General features: G+C 39.3%; 1 protein-coding gene across 2 annotated transcripts in view; it reads right to left on the bottom strand.

The window, feature by feature from the left end:
• slc2a4rg (SLC2A4 regulator) overlaps positions 1-16,095 on the bottom strand; it is a 36,602-nt gene that overhangs the window by 13,646 nt on the left and 6,861 nt on the right. For both annotated transcript variants that reach the window (XM_063464548.1, XM_063464549.1), the window contains exon 3: positions 1,746-1,846. In XM_063464548.1, the coding sequence (XP_063320618.1) occupies positions 1,746-1,846 (101 nt within the window). The remainder of the gene's footprint in view (positions 1-1,745; positions 1,847-16,095) is intronic.

The following is a 16,095-nucleotide window of genomic DNA, read 5'->3' as shown; positions in this document are numbered from 1 at the left end:
GACAGCATAACAATTTTCATTCACCATATGGGCCCCTCATTAGATTTGCCTCGTGCAACTTTCTCCATTCCCCAAAAATAACAATGAAGTTGAAGGGCAGCAGTTTTGGCACACTGGACCAGATTCAGTGGCCATCGCAGACACAAATTAAGTGGGCAGCTGCCCTAAAAAAAAAACACAAAAAAACAGTCCAGGGGGTGCACAAGAAGATGGCCTTGAACGGGACAACCAATTTTAACTTGATCTGTTATCAGAACTCTTTGATAATACCTCTCAATTTTAAATTTGCATTACTGGAAACATAATATTGGGGCTCTCTTGCAAAACAATCCCAATTCTAATGTCACAAAAAAATTAAAACATATGTCTTAATCTGTAAACCTTAGAAGCTTATTTCCACAAATTATATAATATCTAAAACAATGGATTCTTTACTACACCACATATTTTTTTAGCTACTGTATACTGAAACTTCAACCATTGAGTCCAAACTTTCTTTACTTCCCAGAACAAATACTATACAATTTCCAGTGTATAGGCCCAGAAACCCTTTCAATACATTTGTTAATTTGTTGATCAATTATATAGTGCTTTAAGACTTGACTATCACAATGGCTTTATCTGACTTTTAATCAGGCAAATTATAGTGAAAAACGCAGAGCAAGGACTAATATCATACATTTTGGAGAGACCTTCTACAATTCAATAACTGTTTCCCATATAAATATAAAGAGATAAGGGTTATCAAACTATTTTTCAGAATTATCAAGGGGCTTCAGTGGACTGTGTGTTTTCACACAAAAAATATAAAAATAAAAATAGGGTATCCAATCCTGCCTCAACTCATAAAAACAAAAACCTGTCACTTTTTTAACAACCAAATGCACCAGGAGCTAAACAAATAAATAAATAAACAATTTAATTTTTAAGTTACAAAAATATAAGGAGAGGTTTTGGAGGTTACATTAAAAAAAAACTATCCAATCTCAACAGGGATCCATACAACCATGGATACTTTTTATAAAAGCACCACTGTGATTTACCACAGAGTAATCAAGCAACACCCCCTTTCTGAAATATTTTGTCAAATAAGCATTTCATCAAGCATTGCAATCATAAACCCACAGCATCCTCTGATCTGATCTAATGACTGCATCACAGACCATTTCTAAAATGAAAGCTTACAGTTCTTGGTTTATTTCTATTATGTCCAAAATGGTGCAGCAGTGTCAACAGGGTGCTTCTAGCCTTTAGAGATAAAAGCTATATGAGCTCTTCCTGAGAGCAAAAAACCAGCAGCCCGGGTTTAGCGCTGAGCTAAAAAGCTGTCAGGACTTTGACCGTCTGGTGGTTGGCATGGTAATGGCAACCACAGCAACACTGGAAACAGCAAAAGGAGCTGTGGTGAAATGGTCAAGGCTAAACAGTTGGCAGTAAGTGCTGGGCTTGGGTAAACATACATGCATGGAAAGATGATGGAATAAAGTGCTAATAACACTGCGTGACCCTTCTCTGGGATAAATACATGTTAACACATCAACGAGTCAGCAGCTCAGCCTGTGTCAGGGTAAACTAACATCAAGTGATTTGTGATGAGCACCGTCCCCAGCGAGCAACACAAACTGAATGTCCTTGATTTTGTTAAACACAGTGGATGAGTCAGTGTTTGACAAAGCAGCTTGCACTCAAGGAGCAGTAGGTGCATGGGTGTATGAATGCAGCTGATGCCGAGCCAATGGTGTTACCTGTGGGTGCAGACGAAGGGTAATGCACCAAAGGTGATGTGGACAGTGAGGTCAGGACGGTGGCAGCCATCACCTCCTTATCGGCGTGACCTGACGGCTTCCTGCAAAATAAAAATGCACACTGAGCACGAGAAACATATCTGGTGTAGTTTTAAGGGGTACTCTTGTCTAACCAACCCCATGCTCTATAAAACAGAGGTTTGTCTTGACTGTTTTTCAGAGTATTGGAAAATATTTAAGAAAAAAAAGTTTAACCTTGTCCCCAGAGAAACATTCAATTCTCTATATAGCCACAAAATACAAACTGTGATGTTAGAAGAAATTTACATTAGGAGGTAAACAAGTCCAACAAGTAGCCAGAGCACAGAGAGATATGTAATTTCATGTACAGTAAATCTTAGACAACTTACTATTGTGTGTGTTCAAATATGTGCTTGTGTGCATATATACAAACACGGGGACAAAACCTCTAGAGTGAAAGTGTTTTGTGGTGTGTTTCTGCACAGCTTGTGCAACCTCGCTTAGAGGGGAGAACCATGCTTTTTGCTCAGTTCCTTCTCAGAACGCCCCATGCAAAGCAATCCAACCTCATCTTAAATCTTATTCATACTACCCACTTGAACTGACACCAGAAAACATTCACAAACATAGGCACAGACAGCCTAAACAGTGTGCTTTGGCATAAGCCATTCTTGTTAAAAAAAAAAGAAAAAAAAAGATCTTGCAAAGACAAATAAGCTTATCTGCTTCAGACACACACTTATTATTCCTGTTGGTTCTATTTAAGACTTCTACTGTCCTTGAAAGCAAAATGTGGGGAAAACTATTTGAGGCCAGGCCAAGCATTCATCCCCACACAGTTGTTCACATTTGCACACACAAACAGAATTCAATTCTCATGTAAGATCCTGAAAAAGATATACCAGTGTCCGTACCAATCAGCTATGTAAGTAAATATAAATCCAAATTTACCGATCTGTGCTATACACAGTAGACACATACTCATATTCTCATAGAGAATAGAGTCTGCAGCTTTAAGAGCTCTAGTCCCGCCCCAGACTTCTTCACTACACAACCAGAGTAAACTGGTTTGAGGCATTTTCTCAGCCAAGCCCTAAGCCCTGGCAGAGATCCACTCTTGAATTCTCGGTGCACGTACACACACACACACACACACACACACACACACACACACACACACACACACACACACACACACACACACACACACACACACACACACACAAAACAAAAACTTCATGCTGGAATCAACAAACAAGAGAAGTACGCTTCAAAATCAGCAAGTCTACATGTATCTGCACACATTCACACACATTTTCAAATGAGAAGTCTCTAAAACATTTTACAGACGCAGAAAAAAAGTTAAAAAGTGCCTAAGCTCCCACGCTGATGAGAATGTGTCGGATAGGAAGCAGACAGATCAAAATGGAATGTACCAGATACGGAGGAATCTTTCAGCCAGTCTGAGCACAAATGTGCATCCCAAAACTTGTGTGTGTTTGTGAATTCAACGCAGACATTTGGAAAAATGGTAGGATATACTCTATAATATTCAAACTACTGCCAAGATAGAAGCCATGGTCAGAAGTAGGGTGTGCAGCACACAGGACAACACACACACACACACACACACACAGGACAAGAGATAAAGAGATAACAAGATTAGCTGTGTCCTATTGCAGTCATTAGCCTTGTTTTCAGCAATAACTCGGGCCAACCAGGGACACACTTCTGATTTACCTCCATCACTCGTTTAATAAAATCCGTCTATAAAATTTGTGTTAGGGCTCTTGGTTACCTTCTATTTGGCCTGCATATAGTGTGGTACTCTGATAGCATACCACTGACAGTCATGCATGTCTGTTTTCTGGTGTATGGCCTTAGCAAGAGAGATTAGGAAAAACAAACACAAACTGGGAGGACAACAATCCCTGTAGTTGATGTATAGCCTCATTCAAACTTTGATATTCCCCTCTTGTACACATTGATATAGACACACCCATTCCAGCACACCCCAGCACTCATTAATACCCATCCCTACAACCCACCCTGATTTCCTGACATTGAGTGTTTTCCTTCCTCCTTACCAGAAAAAGCAATGATAACTCCACCACAGTTTCATTACATCTGGTTCAAGTTTTTAATGTGTGTGAGTGTGCATTGATTAAACAAAAACAAAACAGTAAAGGCCTCCTTCAGAAACCTTTTCTAAAAAGTGCAGTTGTTGATTGACTTCTATTCTTGCTGACAGCAGCAGAGCTAATCTGATATCACACCGACTTTGATATCAATGTTTACATCAACTTAGAAGCAGACAGCTGTCACATTTTACCATCATAAAACCAGATTAGAGAGATAACCATCCCTGTTCGTCGCTCACTCTAAAGCAGATATTGCACACTAAATGACACGGCCTGCTACTCTTGTTTTCACTTCTCATCTGCCTGTGAAATAACTAAGGAGCCTTTAAACATGGTGAGAGTGGATGACAGCTGAAAGAGCAACAGCACTGATGTGCCGTAAATCTGTCTGCATCTTCTTATGAGAGGTTTTATTTTGGAGCAAGTTAAACTGGGGATGTCTTTATTTAGTGCCCAGAGTGAGGCAAAGGGAGAACAGAGATTGCTGTCAACAAAGTTGGTCTGTGTGTGGTATATGTATATGTATTTGGGAGAGGAGAAGGGTGGGGTTTTGGTTTCCGAATCCCCCAATCAGGATGTTTACACGAACCATTGAGTCTATCCGTGGTGCATTTATGGCATGCAGTAAATTTAATAGTGACGTGATAAACATAGCAGCCCTCCACCCTCCCACATATGCAGATTAACATGTGTAGGCACATACTATGTGGTAACTCTGGTATTTGTTGAACTATAATGACATCATTTGCAATTGAAGCTCTTAAATTTACAAGCAGTGCCATTGACAACTCTCTTTTATGAGACAGGTAATATACATCAGTTGGGAAGTTCTAACTCTATTTTACAGTACTTGCATGTGTGTGTGTTTTGCATCTAGTTTGGTTGAAGCATTTGGCACACTTAAGTACATGCAGAAACAACACCATTCACTCAATCTCGCTCACACACAGCCTCTTACCTTCCTTCCTCCCTCAACTTGTATTGGCCTTGGCTGGGCCAAAAACACTCCCCTCTGGCAGCAGCACAACACAACCAGCTAAAAATCAACAAGCCAGGCCCAGGCACATACAGGGAGAGGGAGAGAAAGAGACTGCCACTTAAAGCCAAGCCAAGAAGCAGGCAGCAACAACAAGGTGTGATTATGGAAAGGGGGGGGGGGGGGGGGGGGGGTTCCAAGGATGTGTATATTTGTATATCGTGTGCCAAAAACAGTTAAGTTTTAAAGATGACCATTTCACCTAATGTGCACTGCAATAAGCCAGGCAAGAGCTGGCTGTTTCCGTGGGATGATTTTCCAGCTGACTTTTTATTACTTGGATGTGGAAAACATGGGGTTTTTTCCAAGTTTCCTAAGGGGACACTTGAGGACTCTGATACTGCCAGTGTTGATGTGATGCTGCCGAGTTACTGTTTGGCACCACCAGCCGGTACTATAGTGGGCTCTGTGCTGTTGTTGGGGAGACGACAGGGCCTCCCCACTATATTTAACACATCACCTCTGCTCTAGTTACCATTCCAGTCAAAATCCCTAGGATCTGCCTGGTTTATAGAACGATAGCCCACTTAAGATCCAGGTCAACAGCTACAAAACACATGACTGAAAAAGCGATACACTGTGTATATGGCTGAAGATTTGTCATACTGTATTGGCTTTTCTAAAGTACACTTTTCATCTGAGTTTTTCCCAACCTAATCTGATAATTGCATGTGTATCCAAAGTGCTTCTAGAAGTGTCTCACTACTTGGTAATGCCTTTGGGCAGTTATTTTGAAGCCTCTGTCAAATAATTGGAACAGGGCCATACATTTATATTAGGTTCTCACTTTGACATAAAAACTACGTGTCCCATTAGAGTACTGTACAAATCTATACAAATTCCTGTTGTGGGTCAGTAAATATAAATTCATGTCTAAGATAACAACTAGATATGGCTGCTATTACACAGTTAAAACTGCTGTGAACCTCTACTGTCCCCATTCATGATTGGCTCATGTATTTCCCACTTCAACTGTTGATTTGCTCTTTAGAGGGGTAAAACAGATTTCTATTTAGGATTCTCTATCTGCTATTTCTTCTTCATGTAATGCCACTGATGTATCTCACCTGTCTGCCAAAGAATATACTCATTTTATAAAAACCGACTACCAACAATCCCCCTCTTATCTAGGGCTTCTCCTGCATGTCAATGAGACTACATTGATGTATCTTGTTTACCAAGAAAGAAACTGTGCCTCACTTGACTCCAGTTTTAGAAGGTCAAAAAAAAGAGGAAGGCAGAGTGACAGGGACTTGGCAGTATTTGTAATATTTATCATTTTGTTGTATCACTTCAGTATGACAGGTCCAGTTTTCACTGGAGCAACACACTGCCAACAATAATCTCCGATCTTCCCCTAAGCCCCGGTGGTGGAGGTTTTAAATAGCACTTATCTGTCCAATGTGATCATGTGTTCAACATGATCCCCAAAACAGGCATCAGATAGCTTTTTTGTGCCTGTATGTACTGTATGTGTGCTGACTTCCTCATATTCAAAGCAGGTGCAATTGGCAGAGGCTTGCGTGTGATTGGCAGTTAGAAAGACAGCAAACACGGCATCACAATCACATGAGTAAAATAAACTTTGAAGCACCTCTCTGTTTGAGTCATCATGGAACCTAACCCTACACATTCAGCACATGCTGACTGGTGTTTTTCCTATGTTTTCTTATGAGGTATCGTTACTGAACACAAATTCAAATGCACATGGGGTAGAGAGATATGCACACCAAAAATAGAGGTAATATCTCCGATCAAAAGATATAGTTTTCTTTAGGGAAAGCCTTTTGTTAATTCATCTCTAAAAATTAGGCCTGCATTAGTCATCCTCATGCACACACTCTGTGAAGGAGGCTGACAGGTAAATAGATGGCAGCCACAAAGTGTGTTGCTAACATACTTTTTTCCTCCCTTGCTGTAATAGGTGTTTTCTTTCTTTTTGATTTCAGTCTATTTCAGACTAAGAGAGTTGTAAATGCTGCCTTCAGAAAATGAGGACTGTTGTCTAAAAATGAAGAACATTCAGCAAAATGTCATCTAACTGGGATATTCTGTACAGTGAGGTAACGTTAAGACAATAGAGGCTATTAGAAAAGACCAGGCTTGTGTTGAGGTTCCTCTTGCCTGGGGTGCAGCTCGGACAGCTGCCCCTTCCACACCCACACCCACTACTCTCAATCCCACACTCTCTCTGCCCCTCATCATCTTGCCTTGACTCCACAGTATTACGTAATGCCCTCTGTTCATCTTTTTCTGTCTCACTATTTTTGCTGCAGGCAGATGGTAATGATTAGCATTAAACACTCTATCCCTGACCCAACACAAGCTGGTGTTAGAAGTGTAAAGCAGGAAGCCTAGAAAGAGGCAGAGTGGACACTATGTAAAGGTACTATGCACTGTATAAACTGAATGAATACAATGTAAAAATATATGAAGTATATAAATATAGATGTGTGGGTAGGCATTAAGTATGATTATCATTGTGCATGTAACCACGCATGTGTGTGTATATTCCTAAGTCCGCCATTATTGTCCATTCAATACACATGTTGCAGCTTACGTAAGTCTCCAGGCTTTGAACCCCCGGAGAGAGAGAGGCTGTCAGACAGGAGCCGTGTCTCTTTAAAGTGGGTTGTGAGTGTGATGGTTATTCAGTGGTGGGACAAAAAGCCCTCTCTTTCTCTCTCTTGATCCTAGAATGCAATCTGTGCCCTTAGGGAGAAGCACAAACAACAGATAGCTTTGTTCTGGCAAAATAATACCGGCTAGACGTTGAGAAAAAGGCATGATTCCCTCTGTGGCGGTGGCGATTCACTCAAGATGTCATAAACTACACAACACAGAGGATGGTATCTACAAATTTCAGCTGAACTACAAGCTCGCATTGATTCAAACCTCAGTGAATAATAGCTATTTCGTGTCGAGTAACCGCACATCCCATTTCAGGATCACACAGGTGCTTGTGACGAACAGGCCTCAGTGAGAAAATGTTGACTCAGCAACAGCACTTAAAAGGATGATGACAAAGTAGATCATGACACACTGCCTGACTTGCATACCATGCTCATAAACTGTGCATGGGGTAATTGTAGGTGATCAGATTTACAGTGCGAGCTTGACACAGTCCAGTGCAACCAGACACTGAGTGAAGAAAGGTTGAATTTAAACCTCACCTCACCTCGTCAATGAATTAAAAAAAAAAAAAAAATCCACAGTCACTTTTCCATAGCCACACTTTAGGGTACTACTACCTCACGTAAGACATCAAATCTGTATTATAGCTGTATATTGCTTATACATGTAATATTATTGCGAAGTAATAAATACTACAATTAGTCAGTAGTTTTACTTTTAGACATCTTTATAATAGTGTTAATGTCTCTCAGGTACCTTCCTTAACTTCCCCACTGTCATTTGATGATATACAACAAGATTAACTTAGTTCCCTCCAATAACAATGCTGTTGCTAGGGGGAATGTGGGGTATTCACTTCTGGCCTGTGCCCTTATTTTCCTCTAGGAAGTAAACAAGAAAAGACCTTTCTGCCTGAAAACATCGACTCTTTATCAAAACAAATATGAATCTATATTTGAGTACATGTAGTAAGAAGTCATCAGTGCATATCACATGTATGTGTCAAACTAATTTAAACCACCCTGCCACTCAATGTACTCACACTAACTGTCAAAATACTAAGTAAATACTAGAAACGCTACTTAGTGGAAATGGTGAAAAGGCTTTGAATAACGGTCAAGTTCTCTTCCTGAAGAAGTCATGCTTTTATTTTGTTTTAAATTCTTCACTTCTCACTCCTACACTTGCTTACTCCTGAGATTTGTCCGTCTGCCATCACAAGCCAGAGCAGGCCTTTGCCTGGTTTCCTGTGTTTTGCAAAGGCAAACCAAAGCTGTTGCAAAGCCACTCTGCTCTACTTACTCCTATAAAGCCAAATATCTGCAGGGCACCATCAGACAGACAAAAACTCCAGCCAGTAAAATAAACTGACCCCTATCTTTTTTTATCTTAAAAAAAAGGTAGGGGTCGTACGAAGCACATCAGTAGAAGCACTCTAGCAAAAAATTTGAAAAAAATAAAACAAAAAACAAAAATGAATGTGAAGCAAGAAGTTAAAAGCAAAAGTATTACCTGGCTTCTAAGTTGAATGTTTGTCTACAGCCTGTTTGCTTACTGTGCAGTAAAAGCAAAGATGTGTTAGGAGTTATGTTTGTCATGTAAGGACGACCTTTGACACAGTTTTGTGGTGGACTGATAAGCATGCACAAAAAAACTAATAACTGTGGATTTAATGTACAACAAAATCCACAATTTCGTGGTAAATGTACAATCACAATAAATGGCTATTCTATTCTATTCTATTTTATTCTATTCTATAATGATCATCCTAATTTTTGTGCCACATGTATTTGAACCATTAGCAGAAATACATTTAAAAACTTGCACAGGGATTGGATAACTATCTATAGATTAAATTTGAAAAATGGCATCAAAACAGACTCTCATTTTGTTATATATATTTTTGTATTATATGTAAAAAAAATATATATTATTTTTTTACTCATCCCAGATCTTCACTGAATATCATCCTACTCTCAGCTCCTCACTAATCCTGCCAAACTGTACCGGATAGTGACTAATATAGAGGAAAATGCCATAAACCATATCTTTTAGTAATTTAAGCCTCCCTGTGGAGCTTCTGGCCTTATGACAGTATTGGGAATAAGGTAAGGAAAATGGTTCCTTTATCACTCTGCCACGTCAGGAATGGAATAGTTAATAAGATAAATGGTAGCAATAAGAGCACATCATGGAAACACTAGAGAGATGGTGGTAATGATGATGAAACTGTCACAGATTACTGAAATAATATTAAACCTCACTGCTGGTCCAACCTCCTAGGTTTTTCTGTTTTGTTTTGTTTTTTTAAAACATTTAGCAGCTCACTGAAAAATGAATGTTGGATGTAATATGATGAGGAGTATGACTAGCTGAATGCAAATGCTGGTTCCCCTCTGAGAGTTATGCATTTTCCAATAAGGATAGGCCGAGTGGTTGGTCAGACTAGGACAGACTCGTTCTCTCACACAGACAAACAAACAGATGGGAGAACTTGCCCCGATGGAGCTCTGGCCCAGTGAAAGTCATGCTTTGTGCAAGCAAGATGTCTTTCTGTCAGACATTCAGATCTTTTTCATCCAAGTCTCTGCGGTCTCAGACTCGGACACACATGCACACACATAATTTCTAGAACTACATATGGGAATTGTGCATTAATGACAAACATTAGCAGGCTTCAAGGCATAAAAATTTTAACATCTACAATTCCATGACAACTTTAACTTTTGGCTTTTATTTTTACCTTATAAATGTGTAAAAATCTTTACTCCTACACATTACAACTTCCTGCACATAGTGCTTTTATTTTTTTTTATATTTCCATGCATATTATTTATTTTTTCTTTTTGGCAATTTTAATATATAATTACTTTAGTATCTTCTTGAGGATGTCGCTTCCTTGACAGCAAGCAAAAAACATAAAACACAAATGTTCAGGTTCTATAGAAACCCTAGTTTTTATATAAAATTTACACCAAGCATAGGGTTTCCTCTCTTTTCTCTCTCTCTCTTTTACTCATGGGCCAACTGTGGTGAAAAAATACAGTGTGAAACATATTGATCATTGTTTTGAATCTTGGCCCAAGCCAGGTCACGGCAATTCGGACAGACCAAAGCAAAAGCTGTTAGACAAGAGACTTGTGATCAGCCCAGCCTTGTCCTCTAAACAGGTTGCAAGCAAGATAGATTTGATGAAAAATGCTGAGCTTGGAGAGACTTCACCATTGGATCTATCATATATGAACCAAAAAACAGGAAAAAAAAAAAGTTCAGTTTCAGATAAAAGCCAGAGCTGAAAATCCAATAAATCTGAAAAGAGAGACTAACAGGAATATGAAAATCTCTCAGTATTTCTGTGCTTTGGAACAGCTATGAAAGTTCTACAGGTTAGTCAGGAAGTGATCGGTGCTGTACTTTACACCTCACTGAACAGCTTCACACACTCACTGCTTTGTGCAGTGGCATGTTGGTGCTGGAAGCCACTAAGATTAAGAGGGGTTACTTTCTGCATCTCCACAGGCCGGAAATCTCCACATTATCTTGGCAGCAGTCAGGAGTCCAGTCAGTGTGTTCCTGAGAGTACTCAGCTAAAAAATAAATAAATAAATAAATGCTTATAACCCTCTTCATGTGTTATTAATAGCAACTAAAATTAAATTCAAGTAAAGCAAAATACTATTGTAGTTATAAAACAAACAAACAAAACTTGGAAATATGGGCTGTGTGAAGTGCTTTCTCTTCAATAGGACTGATAAGATTTAGCTAGCTCAAAGACAAAAAAAGGGTGTATGGAAAAAAAAATCAATCCAGTCAAGTGGAGAGCACAGATCCCAAGTTAACAGGTGAAAAAGCAAACAATGTGCACATAAAGCAAAAGGAGCTCCACTTCTTTTCCCTTCTATTTCTCTGTTACACACAACCCAGACACATACATTTATCAAACAATAATATGGAAACATCTGTGTATCATGTGGCTAAATCATGGAGTCATCTATAATTTGACTTTGTGCATATAACTGACTTATGTGTAAATACTGCTGAATAGCTTAGCAGGGGAGAGCAAACAGTGTGACGCATGAAGCAATAACCAGGAGGTGAGAGGACAACAGCCTTACTGGCAGATCAGTGTTAAATGAAACCTGACTACCTCACTGTGGGTACAGAATGAAAGCGATTGTGTGTGCGTGTGTGTGTGTGTGTGTGTGTGTGTGTGTGTGTGTGTGTGTGTGTGTGTGTGTGTGTGTGTGTGTGTGTGTGTGTACACGTCTGTGCGTGTTGATGAGATGAAGAGAAAAATAGGGGGGTGAAAAAGGAAAACACACATCTGTTCACATGTTGCTTGACTGCTCATCTTGTCCACCAGCATGAGGATAAGTGATTATCAAAGCCCGTATACTGTAGTTCTTTTGTTCAGGATGCACATGTCTACACACACTTAAGGATACACACAAAGCGTAGGGGGTTTCTAGAAGCTTGTGAGGATCTGGGCCCACTGGCTTTTTGGAGTCTGGGTGTGGTAGCTTTTATAATTTGTTTATCTAAGCCCTAATCTTTGAAAATTATTTTGAAGAGAAGATTTACAGTCTATGCAGTGCTTCCAGGTATTTCCTTCCCATTTTGATGTATTGAATTGCAGTTCGTGGCACTTTGAGAAGTCTGTGCCAACACAAAAACGACCGAAATGCCAGTAGCCCAGTACAACTGAATTTTTGACTAAACCAAAAGACGGGGCTGTAGTCGTTTACACTTGTACTATCTCACTACAAGTGAGATCACGTTCACCTGATGTTTTTCAGGACACTGCCAGAAATAAGCTTTTCCCATGTCCTGCATACTACCAAACTGAGATGCAGATAGCCACAGTGTAACAAAGAAGAGACAGGAAAAAAGAAGAGGACATTTTTCTGACAGAGCAGAAATTTCTACACATAATAAGTTCAGTAATGGCCAAAAGCTATCAAGAAAAAGCATCACAAGGACACACCAGTTTAGTTAAACAGATAAAGAAAGGTTAAATAAGCATCCTGCCAAGGATGGGGGGGGGGGGGGGGGGGGGCTAATACAAAAGTACCACCAGGTAAGCTAAAACAAAACAAAGCATATCAGCCAACATATGGATTTTTTGCAATGATTTTTATTTCCTAAAAACTGTTATCAGCAGTGACATCACCAAACCCAAAAACCATTATCAGTAATTTAAACAAATATAAGACACTCGCCTCTGCACAGGGCAAAGTATGTAGTAAGAGTCCATCAAACTTTGAAGTTTGCAGTACTGTCTGAATTTCACTCCTTCTTGTCAGCAGAACGAGATGACTTCGATAGAGTTGTGTGTGTATTTATAAGTGTTGTGATTTGAAACAAGGGAAAGGAAAACCCATGAATGTGGCTTGCTGTCAGCCATCATGGAGCTGGTTTTGGATGCCATTTGCAAATGCACCGAAGCATTACGCAGCATACTCAGAACATTTTCATTTTCCTGCTGTGTTGTGCCAATCTATTTTTCACAGGAAGGAGCAGTAAAATTGGCATAATTAGCTTTGTCATTGGATTTTTACAATTTAAATGTATAATACTGTCAGACTATATGCTTTGGAGGAAAAAAAACAAAAAAACTTTTAACCTTGCACATCAGTAAACACATTTTCTACCCAAAATCACTCCTTGGCTTTTGAGTCTGCAAATCTGCAACTGCAATGCCAACAAAAACAATGTGAAAATTCCAGTGATGAGTGTGCCATCGTTTCCACGCCTTATGAATGAAAAAAAGTGAAGGGGAAAAATTGTTTTGACATGCTTTTTCTTTTTTTTTTTAAATGGGAATCTGAAATAAACTTTTCAGAAAGCCTCAGTATTGTTCAGACTGCAAAAACTATGTATAGAATGAAAATCAAATTCAGTAGCAAGGCAACTTTAAAAACCTCACATAACTTGACCCTTACATTTTTCTATGATTATCTTTAAGGTACTTTTTATTATTATTATTATTATTATTATTATTCCCCAGCAGGAGACAGTGCTGGGGAATGACTTGTGATTAGATTGGTGGTGGCTGTAGCTCAGGAGGTAGAGCAGGTCAATTGCTAAATGCCATGGTTGGTGGTTTGATCCCTGGTCTGCATGCCAAATATCCTTGGGAAAGATACTAGCTCCAAGTTGCTCTCAGACGCATCCATCAGAGAATAAATGTGTGTGAACGTTAGATAGAAACCACTTAAATGGAAAAAGCACAGAAAAAAGTGCTTGTATGAATGGGTAAATGAGGCAGGTTGTGTAAAGAGCTTTGGGAGAGTAGCTCAGGTAGAGTAGAAAACCGCTACATAAGAACCAGTCCATTTACCAATTACGTTATTAAGGGTGTTTTCACACTTATAGGTCATTTCCTCTGGGGGAGAATCAGCTCAGGAGTTGGTAAACTTTTCTTTTCACAGAGAGAAAACTCCAAGCGAACTGCAAGCGATCCAAAATGTGGCACTACAAACCACGTGAGAATGTTTGGTACGCTTACTGGCCAGATATGTGAGGGGAGGGAGCAACCAAAGTAAATATGAGAGGAAGGTGCTGTGGTCTGAACAAGTGTATAACATGAAGAATTTACTCTTAACATTCGTATTTACCTGGTAATATTGTGCAGGTTTTGTACAATACACAATCAATAGTGCTCTGCTAGCTCAAAAAACTTGCAGCATATACTGACTCAGATTGAGGTCGGATCATAAACAAACCTCTCTGGAGTCTGTTTGAAAGCAGGCTGAGACCACCTTGTCCAACGAATTTTAGTAAAACTGTTTTGGTCCATATCCGACTGTCTATTCACATCTACAAAAACAAACTGCACAAAGAGAGAAAACAAATGAGAGTTTGACTTGATTTGATATCTCTAACTGTCTGTGTTTGTTTCTTTATCTGTTAATTCCTCCTACGCCATCAGGAGTTGCGAGACCAAGTGCATCTTACATCCCTGGGGGTTGTTATCTATGTCAGATATTACGTAATCATCATGTTGCCTAGAAATCACACCTATAACCTCATTTTTATTTACCTATAATAACACCAAACTTTTCTTGGAAAAACTCCAATTATTTATGATATATTATGGCATCAGGTTGCCTGGCAACCACCTAGCAACATGATAAAAAAAAACTTTATCAATCTACAGCACATTACAAAAGGATCCAATTGTCCATATAAGCTGATGGATACATTATAATCCCATGATGCTGCCTAATAACAACAAAACAATGGGCTAAAATCATATTTTATTTTTTTACATTTAGACACCAATAACAACTTAGAAAAGCACTCCATCATTTTCTTTCACAGCCAACAGCAAATGTAGACCAACAGTGCTGCAGTATGGGCACATACCAGTAATTGTAATCTGGTGCAATTATGGGGGAAAACAAGTAAATAAATTAGTTACAAATAAAAATATTGGGTTGCATCCAAATACATTATGTCCCATGCAACGCTTCTGTGAGAATACAAAAGTTATTCTTTTTTTGTTGCATTTTCTATTGGCCCTTTTGCAAATCACACGGGTGAGCAAAGGCCTGGGACAAACATCAGTGCAAGAAAGTATTCAAGAACCTGTCTCTACATTGATGCAGTGTCCACTTATTCCACAATGGTGATACATTTTTTTGCATTTTGTTTCTGATTCCGCCCACATGTCAAAATGCATTACTTGAACCAACCCAAGTCTGTCATGCGAGTAACCAGCTGACCACGTCAAGGCAGGTGGCCATGTCTTGGGACAAGAATGTCTTTCAGTGCTTCAAATTCCAACCAAAATAAGGAAAGGCCTCTGACATTACTGTACAGAGTAAAGCGTTTTTTGTTTTTTCCAGCAGAAACTACCTCTCTCCAGCCTGCAGATGATTTGTTTTTGCTTTACACTCCTCTCTGTTGATTTGAACTGCTGGGAGTCTATGTGCAAGGAGTGTGGGCCACATAGACATTACGATGCAGAGATCTAAATGATCGACAGTATGGCTGCACCTGACTAAGAGTTGATAGGAACAATAACAGTTGCGACAAACCTTATGATTGTATGGCAAAAAATTGTAGATGTCTTAATAAAGCTGGAATAAACACTAACATAAAAGGGATTTATCTCTGAAAAAAAATTACGGGATTGATAAATAATCTGTAAAACTTCAAAAGTAACCTTCCCAACACTGCAACAGAGAAAGTTAATGACTCAAGAGGGAAGGATATCGAGGGAATGATAACAGTTGTTTAGATAAAGCAAAGTTAAGGGAAGGATATAATGACACACAGGAAAGAGAAAGGTGGCAGTTGTCGGTGGGTAGGAGGGGATTGCACAGCTGGTGGTTGGTATAAAGAATTGGGCAGAAGGACAGAGAGACTGACTGAGGAGAAGGAGAGATAGTTGACTTTGGAATCTTTAAACGCTGCTGAGGCAGAACAGGAGGCGTTATGTAAGCATCTATTAGTGTGTGTGAGCAAGCGATAAAGCATTTTTCTGCAGCCTTGCCAGAGCTGCGCAATGAGA

Source organism: Pelmatolapia mariae, linkage group LG20, assembly GCF_036321145.2.
Source record: "Pelmatolapia mariae isolate MD_Pm_ZW linkage group LG20, Pm_UMD_F_2, whole genome shotgun sequence".
NCBI classification, from domain to species: Eukaryota; Metazoa; Chordata; class Actinopteri; order Cichliformes; family Cichlidae; genus Pelmatolapia; species Pelmatolapia mariae.
The sequence above is the reverse complement of the archived record's forward strand: the minus strand, read 5'-3'. Positions and strand labels throughout refer to the sequence as shown.